The sequence below is a fragment of the Diabrotica virgifera genome, chromosome 6 (assembly GCF_917563875.1).
Source record: "Diabrotica virgifera virgifera chromosome 6, PGI_DIABVI_V3a".
NCBI lineage: Eukaryota > Metazoa > Arthropoda > Insecta > Coleoptera > Chrysomelidae > Diabrotica > Diabrotica virgifera.
Genome location: NC_065448.1, coordinates 454,467 through 478,546, shown reverse-complemented (window position 1 = coordinate 478,546; position 24,080 = coordinate 454,467). Strand labels below are relative to the sequence as shown.

The 24,080-nt window shown below is 31.7% G+C and overlaps 1 protein-coding gene across 12 annotated transcripts in view; it reads left to right on the top strand.

Annotated features, from left to right (window-relative positions):
- LOC114330502 (papilin) overlaps positions 1 to 24,080 on the top strand; it is a 274,344-nt gene that overhangs the window by 154,576 nt on the left and 95,688 nt on the right. For all 12 annotated transcript variants that reach the window (XM_028279882.2, XM_050654187.1, XM_050654186.1 and 9 more), the window contains exons 2-3: positions 2,978 to 3,038; positions 17,396 to 17,629. In XM_028279882.2, the coding sequence (XP_028135683.2) occupies positions 2,978 to 3,038; positions 17,396 to 17,629 (295 nt within the window). The remainder of the gene's footprint in view (positions 1 to 2,977; positions 3,039 to 17,395; positions 17,630 to 24,080) is intronic.

The following is a 24,080-nucleotide window of genomic DNA, read 5'->3' as shown; positions in this document are numbered from 1 at the left end:
ATCATAAAATACTTAAAATCAGTCACCAATATAATATTTATATTTATTTATAAATTTATTAACAAACTGCAGTCCAATAAAAATAAAATTAGTTTAAGCGTTAGCTTTAAATGTCGAACAATAATTTTAAACAAACACACACACAATTTAGTCGCATTAGATTAGCTCCTGGTTGAAAATGTACTGCCACAGCTTCTATATCAATATCAACAGCACACTCATTTGCCAGTATTTCAACGTTTTCTCTATTATGTACTACTGCAATATGTAAAACTGAACAAGCTGATATTATTCTTTGAATAAAAGGTAACTTGCATCTCATTACATATGGTAAAATGGGAAATCTCTTCACAATACCAAATGTTCTTTCAATAACAATTCTTGAAGGGATTTGTGATGGATTATAAAAACACAACTTCTGTCTGAAAATTCTGGAATGGTGTCATTCGGTAGTTGTAGTTGAGGAATGGATATCCACTATTCCCTAATAATATATTCTCCAGAAATTCCCCATTACATATACCCATAATGCAAAAGTATTTAAAAACTCCTAAAATAGTATTTCCAATTTATTGCACTTCCATATTATTGAACGATGAGTATTATGGGATATATTATGTTGTTCTCTAAACATCTTTAAATGACAAAATAATTAAATTTAACGTTTTTACTCTTCAATTATCTTATTTTAATTTATATCGACAAATGGAATTTTATAGGTTATTTTTATATTTACAAAAATATTTCATGTCATTTGTGAAAATAAAAGATTCTTTAACTGCGTTTGCAATACCACTCTTTTAGACCCGTCCTGTATTTGTCCTTTATTAAAGTATCCTGTAATAAAGGATCCTTTATTTGCCGGTGGCAATAACTCTCTAATACCTATAAGAGCAAATTGTAACTATTTCCTGCGTAGGATCTGGCGGCCATTTTTATTTATAAACAATTAAGTGTCAAAAAATGACATTTTTCCCTTTTTTTTCAAATCAATGGAAAACAGTGACACTTATGGTTTTTTTAGTACAAATATCTTTGAGATTGTGGAAAAAGCTTTAAAATGACGTATTACAAAGTTTGATATGCTCATTTATTGTTAGTATAATTGCGAAAAAAGGTCGGAATTGCAAAAAAAAATAATTTCGCAATATCTATTGTAAAAATTAGTGTACAGCTTTGAAATTTTTGTCATATAAGGGTTCTTTGGTGCTTAATACGTCATAAAAATTTCAAAGCGATTTATTTAATTGTTTAAATTTTATTCAAATTGTTTATCCCAGAGAGCATTTTTTTTGCAATAACATACGTCAGAAAAAAATGACGTTAGAACCATTCCACAGGTGTCAAATGAAAGGGCATGAGCTATATTTTCAACTTGGTTTAAAAAAAGCGAATAAAAATGCATTTATTAGTAATAAATAATTATGCAAAAGTATCGTAAATCTTTCCTTATAAACTTTTTATTTTGTTATATAAGAAATTATCTATATTTATTACAATTTTTTATCAATTATGATATAAATAACATTACTTGGTAGTTGTGCACTTAAAACAGGGTAAAAAAGTTAATTTTTTTGGTAAAAGTTATTCAAAAACTTTATAAGGAAAGATTTACGATACTTTTGCATAATTATTTATTACTAATAAATGCATTTTTTATTTGCTTTCTTTAAACCAAGTTGAAAATATAGCTTATGCTCTTTTATTTGACTCCTGTGGAATGGTTCTAACGTCATTTTTTTCTGACTTACGTTATTGCAAAAAAAATGCTCTCTAGGATAAACAATTTGAATAAAATTTAAACAATTGAATGAATCGCTTTGATATTTTTATCACATATTGAGCACCACAGAACCCTCATTTGACAAAAATTTCAAATCTGTACACTAATTTTTACAGCAGTTATTGCGAAAATAATTTTTTTTGCAATTCCGACCTTTTTTCGCAATTATATTAACAATAAATGAGTATATCAATCTTTGTAATATGTCATTTTAAAGCTTTTTCCATAACCTCAAAGATATTTGTACTAAAAAAATCATAAGTTCCACTGTTTTCCATTGATTTGAAAAAAAAAGGGAAAATGCCATTTTTTGGCAGTTAATTGTTTATAAATAAAAATGGCCGCCAGATCCTACGCAGGAAATAGTTACAATTTGCACTTATAGGTATTACCTGTCGAAAAAACGCTTCAGTACCCTGGCTGCTCGAGTGTCACGAACAGGGTATATTTTTGTCTTATTACCCTGGCCTAATTAAAGAAAGATGTTTCAGACAGATTAGAAACTTTCGAGTTAAGAGGTTTTAAAATACAATTAAAGTTAAAAAACTGCAATATCTGGTACATGTCATGAGAGCGTGCGTTATAACTTGTTGCAATTAGTAATACAAAGAAGAATACAGGGTAGAAGGAGTGTTGGAAGAAGACACATCTCCTGGTTAAACAATTTGAGAGCTTGGTATAACTGCACTTCTGCTAATCTCTTTAGAGTAGCGGTATTGAAAGTGCGAATTGCCATGATGATTGCTGACCTTCTTAGAACAGATTGCACATGAAGAAAAAGAAGACACATAATTACTTAACAACGAGTAAGTAGTAGTTACTGCATAACACTGAATGACTTTTGACTTTTGAGCTTGGTTTAACTGCACTTCTGCTGGTCTCTTTAGAGCAGCAGTATCGAAAGTGCGAATTGCCATAATGATTGCCAACCTTCTTAGAGCAGATGGCACATGAAAAAGAACAAGATACATAATTACTTAACAACGAGTAATTAGTAATTATAGCATAACATTGGATTACTTAGCGTGGTAGACAAATAATTATTTAAAACTAAACTTTTAAGACAACTCTGACATAAAATTTGTCTATTATTCAACTGCTAAACATTTATATTCTTGATGCCTCTAGACGTAATAATTTTTCTCTATTTCCGCAATAAATAGATAACTATTAATTATTTCTTTGTTGTTTCAGATCGCCGCTAATTATAGCTGTTATATTTATTACCTTCTTCCACAATGTATTAAGCCGACACGTAAGTATAATTAGCTATTCTTTAGCCTTTAACGTTTACAAATTTACTTTCCTTAAAAGAACGTACGAAACTTCAAAATAAACTTATTTTAAAGTAAAATTATGGTTTATTCCCAATAAAAATAGTAAATTGATTTTTATGTTTATACTTAAATAAACGCTTGAAAAAGTGAAACTAATAGCACAAGACTGGAAGAGCACAAGAAAAGAATGGAAGAGATGGGTGAATATGTACCTAAACTAAACCCAAATCCGACATCTGAAAGGATATAAGGAAGGCGAGAAAGAAAGACAGAAATAATGTTTATAAATATGACTTTGATTAATCTTTGAAAGCACGGTTCTCGTATTATACTGTAGTGTTTTAGTCTTCTAATTTTTTAATGAATTTAATAAAGCAAGTCTTCAGTTGCTAATTACTGTCCGTAATGTGAGGACATATCCTCCGGACTTGAGTAACCCACGTGTTGTGGGAAGTCCTGTGATGCCTGGTGCTATACATATCTAGGACAATTTTAACCATCACTTATAATTAATATAAAGATAACGTAGCTGTTATAAGATGTAAAGGATAACTATCGCAACCTATCAAGTATGAAACTGGCGTTAGACAAGGATATTTGTTGAGCCCATTAACATTTAATCTGATAATGAATGAAATCATAAAGAAAGTTAAAAAAGAAGAGGATATAGAATAGGAGAAAAATAATAACAGCCGAAAATGAAAATTAAAGAATTCGAAGACACAGTGCTCATATACAACATGGTGATCTCAACAGAGAAAACTATCAGCGGAACTGAGACGATGTAAACTGGTCGTAAATATCAAAATAATAGAACAAATGATGGAAACAGAATATATATATATATATATGTATATATATATATATATATATATATATAAGAAATACTGGATATTAGTGACTGTCAATATCAACAAACAAGTGGTTTATTAGGGTTGCAGTCAGAAGTTTGGCCAGGATATCAAAGAAACACTCTTTTGACTTTTTGTCTAGCTTTCGGGGTTGTTTGACCCCTTTATCAAGACTCTGTAATATAAAACAAAAATGTAAGTATTTTAAAATATTACATTGTTTTAGTAAACCTACTAGTCGTTGAGATTATTAAAGAGAAGCTTGATGATGCTCAACATTTCAAATTAACACAAATATTGAAAACAGAAAACAAAGGACACAATACATTTTAAAATTTTTGAATAATTAGCAGAAATACAATAATTATTCTGTCATGTTAACCTACTGATAATGTAAGTCAAAAACTCTGACACATAGAGAACAGAAAGAAGAAACAATCAAATTAAAAAGTATCAAATAAAAAAGTAATTAAGTGTTATGATTATTGTGGTTCTTTTTAAAACATCAGAGGCCCATACAAGGTGTGTTCAAATTCACTAACTGTACTTAAGAGTATGCAACTCATTATACGTCCATGTGTGTTTTGTAAAACAAACAAGTATTTTTATGTTTTGGTTTTTAGTGTTGCGCAAGTAGATAACAATATATGTTGCTAAGTTTTTCTATATCTGATTTTTTATTTATACATGAGTTGCTAGATTTTATGCAACACATTTCCACAAAAACGCGTTTACAGTGGTTTGTTTCCCTTGCCAAAATACAGGAACCCTCGAAATTGAACTCATGTTTCAATGTTATAGCATGTTCTGTTAGTGCACATGCATTTATTTTGTTAACTTTTATGTCACTACGGTGACTGATGGCTCTACTATGGAAATTACGAGATGTTTCGCCAATGTACACGTTGTTACAATTGAAACAAGGTATAGAATATACAACATTCGAATGTTGTATATTCTATACCTTGTTTCAATTGTAACAACGTGTACATTGGCGAAACATCTCGTAATTTCCATAGTAGAGCCATCAGTCACCGTAGTGACATAAAAGTTAACAAAATAAATGCATGTGCACTAACAGAACATGCTATAACATTGAAACATGAGTTCAATTTCGAGGGTTCCTGTATTTTGGCAAGGGAAACAAACCACTGTAAACGCGTTTTTGTGGAAATGTGTTGCATAAAATCTAGCAACTCATGTATAAATAAAAAATCAGATATAGAAAAACTTAGCAACATATATTGTTATCTACTTGCGCAACACTAAAAACCAAAACATAAAAATACTTGTTTGTTTTACAAAACACACATGGACGTATAATGAGTTGCATACTCTTAAGTACAGTTAGTGAATTTGAACACACCTTGTATGGGCCTCTGATGTTTTAAAAAGAACCACAATAATCATAACACTTAATTACTTTTTTATTTGATACTTTTTAATTTGATTGTTTCTTCTTTCTGTTCTCTATGTGTCAGAGTTTTTGACTTACATTATCAGTAGGTTAACATGACAGAATAATTATTGTATTTCTGCTAATTATTCAAAAATTTTAAAATGTATTGTGTCCTTTGTTTTCTGTTTTCAATATTTGTGTTAATTTGAAATGTTGAGCATCATCAAGCTTCTCTTTAATAATCTCAACGACTAGTAGGTTTACTAAAACAATGTAATATTTTAAAATACTTACATTTTTGTTTTATATTACAGAGTCTTGATAAAGGGGTCAAACAACCCCGAAAGCTAGACAAAAAGTCAAAAGAGTGTTTCTTTGATATCCTGGCCAAACTTCTGACTGCAACCCTAATAAACCACTTGTTTGTTGTATATATATATATATATATATATATATATATATATATATATATATATATATATATATATATATATATATATATATATAATGGATTTCTACGGCTGTCGCCGCCTCTCCATACCCAGCTTCCAATTTTTTCTATCGTAACACGTATCTTCATCTAATTGCCTCGAATCCATTGCGTCCTGAATATTGTCCCTCCAGCTTCTCCGTGGTCGTCCCCTTCTTCTCTCTCCGGTGGGACCCACTCTAATATTTTTCTCGGCCAGCGAGTCTCATTCATTCTTTTAACGTGCCCGAACCATGTCAGCTGTCTCTTCATACGTTCATACGTTCTCTAATTGTTTCATTTCTTACATGTTCTAATCTGGAAACCTGACAACTTCTCCTCAAGAAGTCCATTTCTGTACTAAGTAGCTTCTTTTTATTTCTTGCACTTATATCCCAAACTTCTGCACCGTAGATTGTAGCGCTCTTCATTATACTTTCATATATTCTTTTCTTTGTTTCCTTCCTGATATCTTTGTCCCATAAAATTGAATTGAGGGATCTAGTGATGCTTCTACTTTTATTGATCCTGTGTTGTACTTCATCTTCACTATTTCCTCGTTTGTTAAATATAGCTCCCAAATATTTGCATTGTTTCACACCAACAATATGTCCTTGTTCCAATGGTAGGTTTTCAATGTCTACGTTTCCCACTATGAAGTATTCTGACTTATCCATATTTATTACTAATCCTGCCTGTTGGTAATGCTCATTTAGCTTCCGTATCATATAGCTTAAGTCATCTTGATCTTGGGCTATTACAACTTGGTCGTCCGCAAAGTATAATGTAAATAGGGAGTCATCTGCCACTTCCAGTCCCATCGGTTTTACTGCTTTTGTCCACCTCTGTAAGGATTGGTAAAGGTATATTTTAAAGAGAGTGGGAGATATACAACATCCTTGTCGGAGGCCTTTTGAAGTATTAAATACCTCAGTGAAATTTTTGCCGTTTTTGATTCTTGTGTTAGTGGTCTCATACAACATTCTAGTTGCTTGTATGAGTTTTCCATCGATACCGATGTCTTTCATTGAATTCCATAGTTCTATAATGGGGACACTATCATAGGCTTTTTCTAGGTCGATAAGAGCGATGTGGGTTTCCTGATTTCTTTGTATTCTTTTTTCTAGTGCTATTTTTAAAGTGAAGAGATTATCTACCGTTGAACGTCCCGCACGAAAACCAGCTTGTTCTTCAGCTTGCTTTCCTTGAATTTCTTGTTCTATTTCATTTCTTAATAGCCTGGAGTATAATCTTCCAATGGTGCTGATGACTGCAATTCCCCTATAGTTTTTGGGGTTATTTTTAGGTCCCTTCTTATGTATGGGAGTAATATGTGATGTTAGCCATTCATCTGGTACTTTTTCTACATTCAGGCATCTTTCGAAAAGATTTTTAAGCATATCCCATAGTTTGGGTGGTCCATATTTTATTAATTCAGGATTAATTCCTCCAGCTCCGGGTGCTTTCCGGGATTTCATATTTTTAATAGCTTCTTCCACTTTGGTTTTATCTAGTTGTATTTCGTGTTCACTCTGTATATCATTCTCTTTTTCTTGTATTCTTGTTATGTATTGTGGTCGTTTTTCTACCAATAATTCCTTAAAATGTTGTTCCCATTCGGCATCAGATATACTCTTAATTGTGTGTCCACCTTTATGTGATGTTCTGACATTCTTTATCATCTTCCACAGAAACAGAATACTTGGGAATAAAACTGTCAAGCTACGGAAAAGTGGAAGAAGTACCTACAAAAACAAGTGAACATGGCGAACAGAGCAGCAGGATGTTTCAAGAACACAATCTGGAGAAACAAATACCTCACAACGGATAATGACTTACACAGCGGAAACAAGAGCAGATACGGCAAAAATATAAAAGCTGCTATAAACAGCAGAAATGAAAGTTTTATGAAAAATAGCAAACCAAACTCTAAAAGACAGAGTAAGAACTGAGGAAATACGAGCGAGATGTGGTATAGAATAAATAAACATGTCGACCAAAAGAAGAAAAATAGAATGGAATCAACACGTAGAAAGAATGACAAAAAAGAGAATATTAAGAATAGCAAGAGACAAATCGCCAAATGGAAGAAGATCATTGGGACGACCGAAAACGTCAATTGAGGCTAAAAACCGAAGTAAAACAGGCATTGAGCCTATTTATAAAGTAGGAAGAAGAAGACTTATAATTAAACATAATAATATATAATAATATATTAATATATAATAATATATAATAATATTTCATAATTGTAAAACACTTAAAGGGTTTTCACCCACATATATTGGTGTCTCAACATGTTGTGTTAACAGTACTGATGATGAACTCTTCAGTTCGAAAACGTTCTGTGATGTAGTCCTTTAAGGGATTTTAATAAATTTATACCTTTTATAAAAGATTTTACTAATTTTTTTGTGATTAATGGTATACAGCCAGCTAAAAGACAATATTTGCTTTGTGATTTTATTTGGGAATAATTATTAAATTCTATGTGAAGAAAACATAAGTCTGGCTTCACAGACATGGTGAATAATCATTCAACGAGGTCGACCTTGATATACAAGTATACTTAGACATATTAAACATTAAACCATTGAAATTCGCACTATCATAAAAATTCGGTTGTTTATTTTGGGGCGGTTTTTAATGAACATTAGATTAGATCATCGGTTGGAGAGCTGGCAATCATTTTTTGTATTTTCTAGGTTCACTATATAATATAAATAATCAAGTACTAAAGTACTACAACAAAAGGATGACGTAAAATACCTAGGTATGCACTTGGACCGCAGATTAACGTGGAAGAAACACATATTCACGAAAAGAAAACAGTTGGGTCTGAAACTCAATAAAATGTACTGGCTGATAGGAAAAAGGTCACAACTGAGTTTGTACAATAAAATTTTAGTATACAAGGCAGTGATTAAGCCAATATGGAGCTATGGTATCCAACTGTGGGGATCTGCGTCGAGATCCAATATCGACATCCTGGAGAGATTCCAATCGAAAACCTTGCGCATTATCACAAATGCACCGTGGTACATGCTCAATGAACACATCAATCGTGATCTCCAAATGAAGACTGTCAAAGAAGAAATTGCCAGTTACGCCCAAAAATATGACATCCGACTACAAAACCACCCCAACAGGCTAGCGAAGAACCTAATGAGACCCCAGGCAAACAGAAGGCTAAAGCGCCACACTCCAAGCGATCTACGAACAAGATTTTAAATTTTAATTTTTAAATTTTCAAAAATATTTTATTTATTATAGAGTTTTATTTATAGGGTTTTATTTATTAGTCACAAATAATTTTGTTAAGTACTAAAATTATGATTTTATAGGTTATTGTCACTGGACAGTCTCCTGCAAGTCTCTTTTAATTGTTAAACAATTTACTTATTGTAATCATTATTACAGATTGTAAATAAATGGGATGTTAAAAAAAAAAAAACTATATAATATTGTATGTATAATATGTTTAGATTCTAGTTAGATTCACTTAAACACATGTAGGTATCTGACATTTATTAACACAAACCAGACTTAGCAAGGCAACGCTATCTGCTATACCTAATTGTCTATTCTACTTTGATTTTCATTCATAAAAAAATAAGCAAAAAACATACCTGCAGATTTAAACGGTCAGATCTCGTACTAATAATACGTCTCTAAAACCCTTTCACACTTTTCTGCTACAAAAATAAACGAATCTCGATCGATGTATATCAATCATCCTTGATGAACTAGGTTTTATGAGTTTATAGGTATAAGTGATGAAACAAATTATGACTCAAAAAAGTGGCCACTGTATTAAATACAGTGGTGAAAATAACTTCAACGTGAGTTTACTTTTTAGACAAATGATACAAATGGAAATCTTCAAGTCAGTCAGACAATGCACATAAGTGTGCCTTCTTCTTAATGCGTATAAGTTTGAATTGTAAATGTGATGATGTAAAATCCATTGTTTCCCTTCATTTCAAAAGTACTCAAAGTGAAATACTTTTCTTCTTCTAAAATAATTATATACGAAGGAGTTGCGCTTGAGAGTATTTCGTGAACTTACGTCTCTTTTGATATTTAAGGTCATTCCTCTTCAATCTACTCTTAGTAGATTTGTATTCACAAGCTAGTCACCTCGTTCCATCTTGGTTTTTTGCTCTTCTTACCAATTTTTCTGACCGCTGTGCAGTAAATGTCATTTTTTCTTATGACTGATTTTGAGACTATGCGTTTGGCTGACTATGCGTTTGGCTATTTAGTCTTCTGAAGTGGCTGTATTATCGTATTAATACATAAAAAAGGCAGAAAGGATACATGTAAAAATTACAGAAGAATTTCATTAATCAGTACTACATACAAGATATTGACTTCAGTGTTACTAAAGCTATTACTGCCATATACAGAGGAAATTATGGGCGATTACCAGTGCCGCTTTAGGACTGGAAGATCAACAATGGACCAAATATTTACTATCAGACAAATGCCAGTAAAGTATTGGGAGTATGATAAAGACGTACACCAGATGTTCATAAACTTCAAACAAGCATATGATTCCATATATTGCTTAAAACTTGGGAGTGCAATGGTGAAGCTAGGTGTACCAGGCAAAACTTCAAAGGCGTTCTGCATGAACATGGGGAAGATGGAAGTAAGACCATGGGAAATAGTAGCACAGGTCCGGAACCAATGGAAGACACAGTAAACGCGGCAAAGACTCACGAAGAGTTGTAAAAGCCAAAGATGATGATATCTAGTCTTCTGGTTTTAGGGCGGTAAAGCTAAACGACCCCTTCGAAAACAACAAAAAATTTCAATTTGCACTTTCACTATTTATCTTTCTGTCTAAAGACAGAGTAAGAAGTGAGGAAATACGAGCGAGATGTGGTATAGAGAAAATAAACATATGAACCAAAAGAAGAAAAATAGAATGGAATCAACACATAGAAAGAATCACAGAAAATAGAATAGTACGAATAGCAAGAGACAAATCGCCAAATGGAAGATCATTGGGACGACCGAGGAAAATATGGTCAAACGACGTCAATTGAGGCTAAAAACCGAAGTAAAACAGGCATTGAGCATATTTATAAATTAGGAAGAAGAATACTATTTTTATCCTTCATGTACCTATATATTTCTTTTCTCGTCATAAGAATTTATTAGAGACTGAGTGTTGTCCATTTATTATCTTTTTCTTGAGCACCTTTTTATTAACAACAAAAGTGTGAATAGCACATATTCTCGTAATACTCGTACGCATAAGTACGCAATTCATCTCTGGACATAAATCTTGGGAAATTTATTACACCATCCCATCGGTAAGTAAGAGATGTGTAGCTACAATTATCTCCATCGATAATTTTTTTTATACGGCACAGCATCTTCGATTTATACCGACCTCACAGATCGTACGCTACTTGGCAGTCCGGTCGTGTCATGTTTTAACTTTTTTTCTTTAATTATTTTCCTATACAAAAATCGATTAAAGGAAAATTACAGTCATTTTCTTACGGTATAAGAGAGGTTAACTTTATAGGAAGAAGAAGATTCTCTATGTGGTTAAATTGAATTATTTCTATGAAAATCGTATTTTGGTTGCGATTTAATAAAACTATAAACAAGAGGACTAAAGAAGATTATAAGTAAGTTCGTATGTCATAGCCCACTATCAGGTACATAATTAATAATTTCCTGATGTACATAATTAATAATTTACTTATTTCCACAATATTTAATCGATGCAGATTTTCTTTACTATTTGGCTCTTCAAATACTTCATAAACCATTGTACTAGTCTCTGTTGATTGTTTCTCCATATTTCAAACACTTACAAAGGCCATAACCTTTCCATAGGTTCTGTTGCATCTAAGACTCATCAATTTGTTGTTTCTTTTTATCTGATGTGAGAAAATGAGGAACCCATTTGGAATACAGCTTTCTCATGCCCAAATGTTCATGTATAACCGTGAAAACGCTACCCTCTGATAACTTTAAGAGTTTTAGCTATCTCGTGAAACTTACTTTGCAGTTTTCCGTCATAATTTTTAGCGTTTTTCGATGCTTTTGGGAATACCTGTCTCGTTTGGCCTTCCAGAGCGTTTAGCATTATTAGTCTCAGTACATAAATAGGGCTTTTCATTCACAGTCATTTGTTTCGAACTTCTGTCATATGTCGTATAATTCGAGTATATTAATATTATACACAGATTATACAACATATGACAGAAGCTCGAAATGACAATCGATGAAAAGACCTATTCAGCAAACCATCGTTTAATGGTTGTAATCTATGAAGTAGAGTTTCGGTAACACTCTTTGAGCCGTTGCTTAGTTTGGACGGTATTTTTTTCCGTCAAATAGCAGTGATAAATCAACACAGAAAATTCCTTTGAATCTATTATTGTTCTTAAAAATCACAAAAGTAGCGTCACAAAAGTGACAGTATAATTGATTATAGAGTTACTATGATGAGTTATTGATCCTACTTTCTTGTGACATCTTAAGGTGATACAGTAGCGATCAACAGGTAGCAAAAACGCGTTCCAAGATTTCGGCTGTAATTTTGAATATTTTTTCGAGATATTTGCCACACTTATTCGTAATATAATAAAGAATGGCGATACAGAGCCGAATTTGAATAATATATTAATATATGGAAATTACTCTGTAATTACTCGTAAAAAACGAGCCTGTACCATTAAGAAGAACAAAAAAATACACTTTCTTGAAATAAACTTTTTTATCCGATGCCTAGATTTTGTGTCATTTTGGAACTACTAAAATTTTTTATTTCATTAGTAGTGCCAAAATGACACAAAATCAAGGCATCGGATAAAAAAGTTTATCTGAAGAAAGTGTATTGTTTTGTTCTTCTTAATGGCGGTACAGGATCGTTTTTTTTTAATATTGTATTTAATTACAGAGTAATTTCCACATATTAATAAATTTTTCAAATTGGGCTCTGTACCGCCATTCTTTATTATATTACGAATACGTGTGCCAAATATCTCGAAAAAATATTCAAAATTACAGCCGTAATCTTGGAACGCGTTTTCGCTACTGTTTCCTCTTAATACAATTTACTATTTTTATTGGATATAATCCCAATAGGTCTGGCTTATTCCCAATATTATTCTTATTCCTTACATTATTATTCCTTATATCAGTAGAACATTAACAAATTTACTTTAAAATAAGTTTTGCGGTTTGGCGTTTTGCATTAATTACGAAAAAAGAAACATTTTAGAAATCAAAGCATCAAAAATATTTAAAGGCTGTTATGTATTTCTTCTGCTCCAATTTATTTCATTTTGTTGACCTATTTATTTAATGAACGTTTTTTGCAGGAGATTGCTTATTAAATTATGCTAAAAATACCAAGACTTTCTTTTACTATGAAGATACCATTGTGTGGAAAGCAGGCGCTCAAATAAGATATATATCTTATGTAACTCATCTGTAAAAATAAGAAGGCCAAGGTCAAGTTATTTTCTCAAAGGGGATTCATTAATTAATTACAAAATAAAAAAAACTGGCAGTGACTACTAATAACATTGCTACGATAAATACCTATAACGACAGTTTGGGTACAAACTTGTGACATTCTCATATCGCTATGGTGGCACTACCGAAGCTCATAAAAGAAATATAGACACATAAATCCATCTCCAGTGATTGGAATATTGGAATACTTTGCACCTCAAACTCAAAACAGGAGATATACTTGAAGTCTCTAAGCACAGAGAAATGCATCGTATAAAATATTTTAACAGCCAACCACTGGCATTTTTCCTTTTATTAGTATAAAAATTTTATACTAGAATAAATTTATAAATAACTATTTTTTAGAATATTTAATATTCTCCACTATACTATCCACCGTATCGCACCATATTTATGTAGAACGAATAATAGCAAAATACCATGCTGATTTGAGAGATGGTAAATCGGCAATTCATTCAGATTGCAACCCCTAGACAAACTTTAGGAAAAACACTGGAATATGGCATAGGTACTCATCACATACTTATAGATTAGTGTTTAACCTAAAGGGGGTAGTGTACTCCCAGGTGTATAGTGCCTTGTGTATTTGTTTTTATATTTTATTTAAGTTGTTTTATTCATAAACGAACAACTATATTATTTTATTAACTAACCTCTTCTGACTACTTCACACTTGCCAGGTCCCATTTCCTAGTGTGTTGTCATGTTTCACTCTTCGGGTTGATAACCTACTAGTTGGTGTCTGGGTGTTTTGTGCCTCACTGGTCTGTTTTCGGTGTAGTTCGTCAAGTTCCTTACACTTTCATTTGGATGATTTCTTAGTTAGTTGAAGATTCCGTACACTTTTTCATCCATTTTATCTAGGACTCCTACCTCTTTGTAGCTTCCCTTATAATGTGGTTATGTACTACTTAAATCTTCTTCCTGTTGGCTTTGCCCCAAGCTACTGATCCATATGTTATGGTTAATATGAAGAATGCTGTCTTGCTCTTGGTGATAGCGCTGTTAACGTGTGGTGTGTATGTCATTCTAAAGTCCATTAGTGCTCCTAAATATTTTGCTTGGTTGGACCATTCTAACTGTGTTTTGAACATTCTCACTTGGCAGACTTCCGAATTTTTGTTTGGAACATGAATAATTTCCCACTAAATGCACCAACCTTCCAACTGATTTAGAGCATCTTGTAGACATCTTATGGCTAGATTTGGATTCAGGCTTCTCGCTAATATCGCTGTGTCTCGGTACATAGAGTACATAGACTGAGCATGGATTGCAGGGTGGTTGGTGTGTCCGCGTTGTATAAGGTATACAGAAAGGGTGACAGTACTCCCCCTTGTGGCACCCCAGCCTCGATCATTCCGATTTCAGACTGGACGTGTCCTATCTAAACCCTGAACTTCCTATTGGCTTACTGACGGCTAGGAATGCAGTAGCAGTGTATTTCCTCTGATTGACTCCCTCTGTGATGTATTCGATCATCTTAACATTTGTAGCTCGCTGGAGTATTTTATTCTAAAACCAAATTGTACTTCCGCTATCATGTACATTGTTTCAGACTCTTCTTTTAACCTAGCTAATGTTACATTGTCTGCAACCTTGCTTACTGACGATAATAGGCTGGTTGGTCTGTAGTGTTGAGAGAATATTCCATTTTGTCCTGCTTTCCGAAGTATTATCACTTATTGTTCTTTCCATTTCTTAGATAATAAGTCTTCCTATTTCTTAAAGATAAGATAACCCCTCATACACTAACTGACTTTACAGGGAAAATAATAACAGACGAAGAATACATTCGGACAACTTGACAGAAGAGTAGATGACGGCTTAGGTGAATATTTTTAATTTGGAAATATCGATGAACAAATAAAAAACTTTTAAAAAAATTCGTTATAACCGTGTGTTGGTTGTGTAGCCACTTCCTTTTCCTTTGCCATCTGGTCGTGATTAGTTGCTGTATACGGAATTCCGTCTAGGCAACGTCTACTTTTTCAACGGTCTGTTGGACGTCTGAATTTTGCTATTGATCTTACGTTGAGACAACTGGTTTGTCAAGTTAAATTGCCTGATAGTACTCCACTAATTATATCATTGTAACGTCAGGAAGAAATAGATAACTGCAAATCAATTACAGCCAGCAATTACTATCCCATTCGTGAGGGCAAATTTAGAATTATCAGATTGGAGATTATTCTTAATAATAGATCTATGATGTAGGTCTCTTCTTCTTGTACCGATGCATATGCACTAATAAACTGCAAGGAAATATGTTATATAATGGGTATACTATCAAATAATATCGATGTTTATATAATATATGTTACAGTTCAAGTTAATTATCCAGTTGGAGTTGACTTTTCCTAGTTCGAGTCAACTCAAACGGCTGGTTTTAGTAAAAGTTAATTATAAATATAAAATGAAGATTTTTATTCAACATTTACTAGTAAAAGTAAGACTCCAGCTTAAAAGTAAATAAAAGACTCCAACTAGTTAAAGTATACTCTTCCCAATGCCATTTAGCAAAAGTTGATTCACACAAACAACCGATTCTAGAAATTAAATGTTACTGCATATTAAGTTCAAATCGTGATATTTATAGTCCAGGCTGTAATGGGGGCGACGCCATTAGGTAAATTATTAGAGTTCGATTTTTTTGCACAAACTTACTCAAAAAGAGGTCCTTATAACGAATCCACAGGGTGTCAGGTGGTACCGTAATCGAAAAATTGTTCAAACAATTTTTTTTAAACAAATTCACAAAAAAAATTCACTTATTACATTTTTTTACATCATTAATTTGGGTCATTCGGAGCAAAAGAGGTCTTTTGTGATTTTCTGTAAAATACATACAGCTCAACCAATATAACTAATCTTTTGAACTCAAGCATGGGACCCATTTTAAATTTTATTAATGAATTATGCCTACAAATTTCCGCAGAAAATTTCAAAATCGTAATTTTCATCACGTTCACAAATTCAGAAAACCACAATTGACGAGCAATCCTGGAATATTTTACATAGACATACTCACAAATGTAGAAGTCTTGTGAAAACTTTCGAAAGAAACAGGACTGAATAATAAAATAAATTAAAATAAAGATATAAACACTACAATACCTTGGCCACGTGATGAGAAAAACAAAATTCCAGCTTCTGCAGAATATTAGGCAGGATAGATTTTAAGAAAGTGTAGCGTTCGACAAAAACGAATGTCTGTGCAATCTCAAAAAGTGGTCTCGAACATTACACACTTTTAAAGTACTTGTCATTCCAATTCATTCATTTTTTATTTAATTATTTCTTACCTTTCGAAATAAGAAATACACTGCTACTGCATTCCTAGATGCCAGTAAGGCATTTGACAAAGTATGGCACTAAAGGCTTACTCACAAAATGAACCAAGAAATAGTATCAAGTTTGATTAATTTTTCTGCGTTTTATGGAAAGTACAATATATGTAGTAGATTTACTTGTTACTTTTTGACATAAGAGATTATGCTCCTACATAAAATATCCACCCGACCAAATTTATATGGAATCACTAAGAATTTTAAACCTGCAGCTTTTGGAAGCTATAGGTGTAAATATTTTACTTGAAACGATAAGAAGAAGAGTTGCCTTGCCCAAGGACTATATAACCGGAGGAAGTTACGGGATCCCGAGTTAATCAGGCAGCACAAGATTGATTACGTAAATTGGTGTCTTCAACACCAAAACTGGAACATTGGAAATTGGAAAAGTGTGCTAAAAGACAAACAAGAACGGAAACTGCCAGATTTGTTCATAAATATAAAAGAGGAAGGGTCATGTTCTGGTTATGGGGAGTACCTAATAATTATGATCGGTAAAATAAATCCTTTAATTTTCATCCAACCAACTTTAATAGCTCGCAGGTATGTTGATTTGGTCCTATAGGCTCCTGAGAGACGATGGATGGAAGAAAATTTAATTTAACATTAAATCGCTTAAAATAACAAAAAATATCAGATGATTCCATATAAGTTTGGTTAAGTGTATATTTTTTTCTCGTGCAGTATGATTTTTCTCAAGGTTTATTTATTGCGTGTTTCGAAGAAAAGTACTTCTCTCAACTATAATTTTTTTTTTCAGAAAATTCGCCACTTCAAAGACAGATTCAAAAGGCAGCAAGGCGCTAACTTATACCTTCCCGGCAGTTACGTCACAAATAACAATGATCCAGAGTCGGGACCCTGGGAAGAATGGTCAGCACCCGGTCCATGTTCCAGGACTTGTGGTGGGGGTGTATCGACTCAAACTAGAAAATGTACACAAGGATACGATTGCAGGGGACCAACGGCAAGATCTTTTTCCTGCAATACACAGGTAAATATTTAAAAAATGATAATTAGATAAGATCTTGATATACAGTGAGGACGTTTGAGTTGAAATAAATTCATTTTCTCGAGAATGAGCGAATTTGGAGAAAAATCCTGAGACAGGTCGATTTTTGTTTTTAAATTATAACTTTTTGGCATATATATCATACTAGTGACGTCATCCATCTGAGACGGTCAATGAGAGTAGGGGTTGTATGATAGCTCGTTTGAAAGGTTATTTAATTCTCTATTCAGTAATATAAACATTAACACAATTATTTATACAAGGTGTACAAAACACATTTTTTGAATTAAATTAATTTACACAAAAACAAGAATGTAAGTAATTTATTTAATTCAAAATACGTTTTACTTCTGTCAGGAAAACAGGTAATAATGTTTATTTCACAAATAAACATTGCTTTTCACTTAAATTCAATGTTCAAACTGCTAAGAGACAGGTGGGTGACAGTTTTAACATTGAATTTAAGCGAAAAACAATGTTTATTTGTTAAATAAACATTTCTTTCTGTTTTCTGACAGCACTCAAATGTATTTTGAAATAAATGGATTACATATATTCTTCTTTTTTCTCAATTAATTTAACAAAAAAATAATAATTTTTGGACACCCTGTATAAACAATTATGTTAACGTTTATATTACTGAATAGAGAATTAATAAACCTTTTAAATGAGCTATCACACGACCTCTACTCTCATTTAAAAAAATCATCAATTACGTAATCACGCCCAGATGGATGACGTCACTAATATGATATATACGCCAAAAAGTCATAATTTAAAAACAAAAATCGACCTGTCTCAGGATTTCTCTCCAAATTCGCCACTTCTCGAGATAATGAATTTATTCTAACTCAAACGTCCTCACTGTATATATTATGATGAACTGTTTAAAATTTAATTATCCTGATATGATATGGGTACGCTCTGAGCTTCACTGGTGTCGCTACTAGCGGATTACTAATGCAACTTTCGCCAGTAATTTTTAAATTTATTATTTAATTGTTATCGCTTAATATTTACAACGCAAAAAAGTAATTAAATTGTAATCGATTTTTTAAAGATTTTGCTAATCATTTCAACATTCTATTAATAAAGTATTAATTTCTTACTTCGGATACTTTCACAATTATCGTGTAGATGGCACTTAGATTAATTTATAATTACATATTACGAAATATGTATTAAAAAAACTTAAATTCAGTATTTAAAAGGTAAATAGGTATATTTAAGGTAAAAATATACACCAAAACAGCTTTGACCAACTAATATTTTTCCATGTTTTTTAATGTTTTTAATTTCAATGTTTTAAATTAATCACTTTGACATTTATGTCAAATTTCCACCGAACGTTCACTGATTTGTCACTAGTGGCGCTCACGAAATTTTAAATATCCCCTCTACCTACGAGCTCACAGCGTATAGGTATAAAAACGGAGGAGATACGATATTAACAAGCATCTATAACCCAATAGTTAGAAAATGGGAAGCAGAAGAAATGCCCGAGGATTGGAAAGAAGGTAGAATTATACCAATATTTAAGAAGGGAGAAATAACAGACTGTAACAACTATAGAGGAATATCTCTACTGAGTACAACATATAAAATTCTAACAGCCGTCATCAGACAAAAACTCACTCAATTCACAGAGAAAAAAATTGGGGACTACCAGCAAGGATTCAGAAAAGGCAGGTCCACTACAGATGCGATCCACATGATTACACAAACAATCGAAAAATGCCACGAATACAACAAAGAACTCCACATCACCTTCGTAGACTTCAGATAAGCCTCAGACTGAAAGAAATAAATTATTTATTGAAATGAAAAATCTAGACATACCAGCAAAATTAATCAGATTAAGTGTGGATGGATCTCGAGCTAAAGTAACGACAGAAGAAGGTAGCACAAAATCAATTGCAATACAGGAGTGCTACAAGGCGATTCCCTGACAACCACACTGTTCAACATAGCAGTAGAAGGAACAATTAAGTCCAGTGGAATTAAAGGAACTATAGCCCACTCCTCAACATAAATAGTGGCATATGCAGATGATGTCATTCATGGGTCATTTCAACGAATACAGGACTCTCTTGGATTATCTCGACAACGAATATTTTACTGTGCAAAATATGAAGAACGAAAGTAAATTGGAAATTACATTGTTGTTTATTGGAATAATTATTAGCGCCATTTACTTTCGTACTTCTTATGATGCACAGTAAAATATTCGTTGTCGAGATAATCCAAGAGAGTCGTATATTCGTTGAATGTAATCGTATATTCATAGGTCTTATGGGAAGAGACAAGGCAAGATTAAAAGAAGCAATAACAATCCTGGCAAAGGAAGCACGGAAAGTGGTCTAGAAATTAACGAAGGAACAACAAAATATCTACTCTACTCTAGAAGAGAAGATAACAGGACGAGAGAAATCAAGATAAAAAACTACACTTTTGAAAGAGTTCAACAATTGAAATATTTGGGAGTACATAATAGTGATTGGCCAAAAATAAGAGAAGTGAAGAGGTAATGGAGCGAATACTAGCAGGCAACAAAACATACTGGAGATATCACAGGCTATTTAAGGACAAGGACTTCTCTAGAAATACAAAACTGAAAATATAGTTGCAATCAGACCAGTGAGTAGTTGTGCTCACAGAAAAAGATAAACAAAAATTGAGAATATTCGAAAGGAAAATCCTCAGACGGATTATGGGCCCGATAAGAATAAATCTTATTTATCAAGGACTGATACTTCTTCCTTTTGGTTTATAATGCAGTACATATTTTAGGGGAATGCAATTAGAACGAAAAGATACAATGTTTCGGAAAAAATCAAACAAGGTTATATTTTTCTAAAACTTTTTTTGTTAGTTTATAAATATGTTAAAGTAAAAAGTTCTACTCACAAATTTCGCCGCTAATTGTTTATTAATTGTTTAAACAATAACAATTGTTTTGTATAAATAATGTTAAGAATATGGGTGAATTCAACATTTTATTTTGATAAAAACTGTTTTTATTTTAGTTTTGATTATGCTGAATCCGAATCTGACATTACAATTTGCAAATTCAAAATGGCGGATTTTTTCCTAAAAATCCTTAAAAAGTAGTTGTAAAATCCGAATTTTTTTTATAAAACGTGTTTGTTTGCATATATGTGGATATTTTTGAGAGGTTGTTGAACCTGAACCAAATTTTGATAATTTAAATTATAAAATGGCAGATCCAAAATGGCGGATAACTTAAAAAATAATTGTAAAATCCTAATTTCTTTACAAAATGTATTTATTTCTACATATGTTTATTTTTGAGTGCTTTGATAAACCTAACTTAAATGTTAACATTATAAACTATAAAATGGCGGATCCAAAATGCGGCTTTTAATAAAAGAACATAAAAAAGAACATTTTTCTAAAACATTTATTGTCTTTATTTTTAACAGGTTGTTGAATCTGAATTAAAGATTAAAATTTAAATTTCAAAATGGCGGATCCAAAATGGCGGATATTTAAATGAAAAACAAGTAGAATCCAATCAAACAAATATGGAATTTCATTCTTAAAAAAAAAAGATAAGACAAATAATTTTCAAAATATTAAAAATTAAAATGTATTAAAAAGAATATTTAAAAAAAAACAAATTTTCGATTAGAAGGATATAATTACATATTGGAACATAGTTTTTAATTCCAAACAACTTTTCTTTATAAAAATTTTCGATATTGTGAAATATAAAGGTACTTTACTCTTGAGTGAAATTCATATTTTTTGACATACCTCGTACAAAATTAACAAAATTTGATACTTGATGGTTGCATCTTATGTTATATATGATGAAGAAAATTTTATAAAGAACAACTTTTTTTCGTAAAACTGATATTAAAAAAGTTATCAATAGGTTCCAAGTTACGCAGACATACTGTATAAGAGCTAAAAAAAATTTTTTTGTTGAACATTTATTATTGTTGAAGCTTATTATTAAATGTATTTTAGGTAAGTTTTACAGAAAAAAGTTTTGATCACTCTGTATATACATTTTTTCAGCTGGTAATTTTCGGTTTTTGTATTACATTTTTGTTATCTTTCTTAGTTTTCTCAAAAATAAATTGTTTATTTCATTTTTAAACTAAAATAATTCAGTTTTTTTTTTAAGATTATATCTCAAACTTTAAAAAAATAGCAAAAAAATTGTATTAGTTTTATTCAAACTTGAGTAATACCGTCTTAAAGTGGTGGGAATTCTGTAAAACTACGAAGTTTTCAAAAATTACATTTTTTGAGACATCGTATTATTTGAATTAAATTTTTGAGATTTTTTTTGAATAAAACATCGTTTAGCAAGATGATTGAGAGTTAATGTTGTTCTGAAGCTATTTTCTTGTGGCATTTTTATAATTAAGTATATTCAAATGGGAAATAAGCCACAATTTTACCTAAAAATGATTTTATTAACGTTTCGACGCCCAAGACAACGACACCCGACTTGGGCGTCGAAACGTTAATAAAATCATTTTTAGGTAAAATTGTGGCTTATTTCCCATTTGAATATACTTAATGATTGAGAGTTAAGTTGTGCAAATTTGAGAGTTTTATAAGTAAAATTGTATTAGTTACACATTTTTAAATCATTTTTAAACAAAATTCATGTAAGGCTCAATTTCCGCCCACACCGTACGTATGTCCATACATTTTATTTCTTTTTATTACAACCATAAGATAGCTTATTTCATCTTCTTTCATGTCCAATTTGTAAAATTTCTTTTGATCCATTAGTTAAAGAATTAAATTTAAAAAACTCAACCGTGCACTTCTTCCAACGCTAGTTTACAGTGCGCCAATGTGTGTGAGAAGGGTGACTTTAGCGTTATAAATAAAAAATTACAGGAGCTAGAGATTTAATTTTAGAAAAATCTTTATATAAGGTTTTTTTGTAAAATTTTTTGAATTTTTCAATGGTCAAGTCAGTTTTTTTCTAAAAATTATATTTTCAGAGTTATTTTAAAAAACATCTAATTTCGCTGTTCGTTTGTTTAATAAAAAATGAAGCACCCACTTCTCGAGTAGAACTTTTTGATATGTTGTTTATTAAATATTTCTTAATGAAATTACAAAAAGTTTTATCTTGTTTGATTTTTCCGAAGTGAAAATCTAAATGCACTCCCCTATTTATTTAGTTAATCGGTTCTCATCCAAATAGTTGTTATTAAATAATTATTATTTATTCGATTTGTATCTATTAAGTATGTTTTCCTTTATCGTTTGAAAAATGAGGCAATAAAGTTACAGGCTTTATTTTTTAAAACTACATTTTGTACATAAGGACTTAAACGTAGGACAAGCTATTTTATTGTTCTCATCATGTGGTACCATTGTCGAAGTGAATTACAAGCCTGCAGTCGGCTCAACAAAAGACAAGCCACTAATAAACCATGTGGTAATAGGGCGTTATTAAAAAATACGTGTCTTGGACCATGACTAACGTAACAACAGTGTTTTACGATGATGGAATTGATTTTATTCCTTTGTGCCTTTATAAGCTGTAAGTTTAAGAATGGGAGGTAACGATTTTTAAAAGGTTTTAAGTTACTTGGTGAGGAATCTTCCTGCTACGGCCATTAAATAAATTAAAAAATAACGGACGCATGTATTTAGGTTCGGCGCGTGACAAGATTATATCAAATGAGTTAATTTCATGTTTTTACTATATGAGATGCATAAAAAAGATAATATGTTAAGTATGGTAACTACACTTCTCCAAGAATAACGCACCACCTTAAAAATGGGTCATTTTTGATGTTTCGAATTTCCTAAACCAAACCGAAACCCAAAACAATCAATATTTTCGTTCTCTTTGTGACTATGGTTGATGTTTGTTAAAAGATTCTTTAATCCGTAGTATGGCGGATTAAAGAATTTTGAATTACAAAATACAAGAACAAATAAGAATGAAAAAACGGAATATAGAATGGGAAAAATGGTCAGATTCAATTGGGAACAAGGAACGTGAGAAGTAGCAGGGGAAAAGATGCAGAACTGGTCGAGGAAATGATAACCAAAAAAAATAGAAATACTGGAAATAATTGAAACAAAGATAAAAGGAAAAGTCGTAAAGAAAATACACAAAGGATACTGGCTATTTTGATTAGGATAAGCAATTAAATAAAAAGGATAGGGCTAAAGACGGCGTGGGAATAATAATCGCACCAAATAGGTTAAAGGATATTGAAGAAGGAAATTATATCAACGAGAGAATAAAATTAATGAAAGACGAAATATGGTCAGTAATAAGTACGGCGTAAAAGAGAACGCAAGAAAAAAAGGGAAAGACTAGAAATAAGAAGTGGGCCACTAACATGGGGAACTTTGAAATAACAACAAAAGACTAGAGGAATGCATGGGACAGCATGACGGATAGTAAACAAAATCGGGGAAA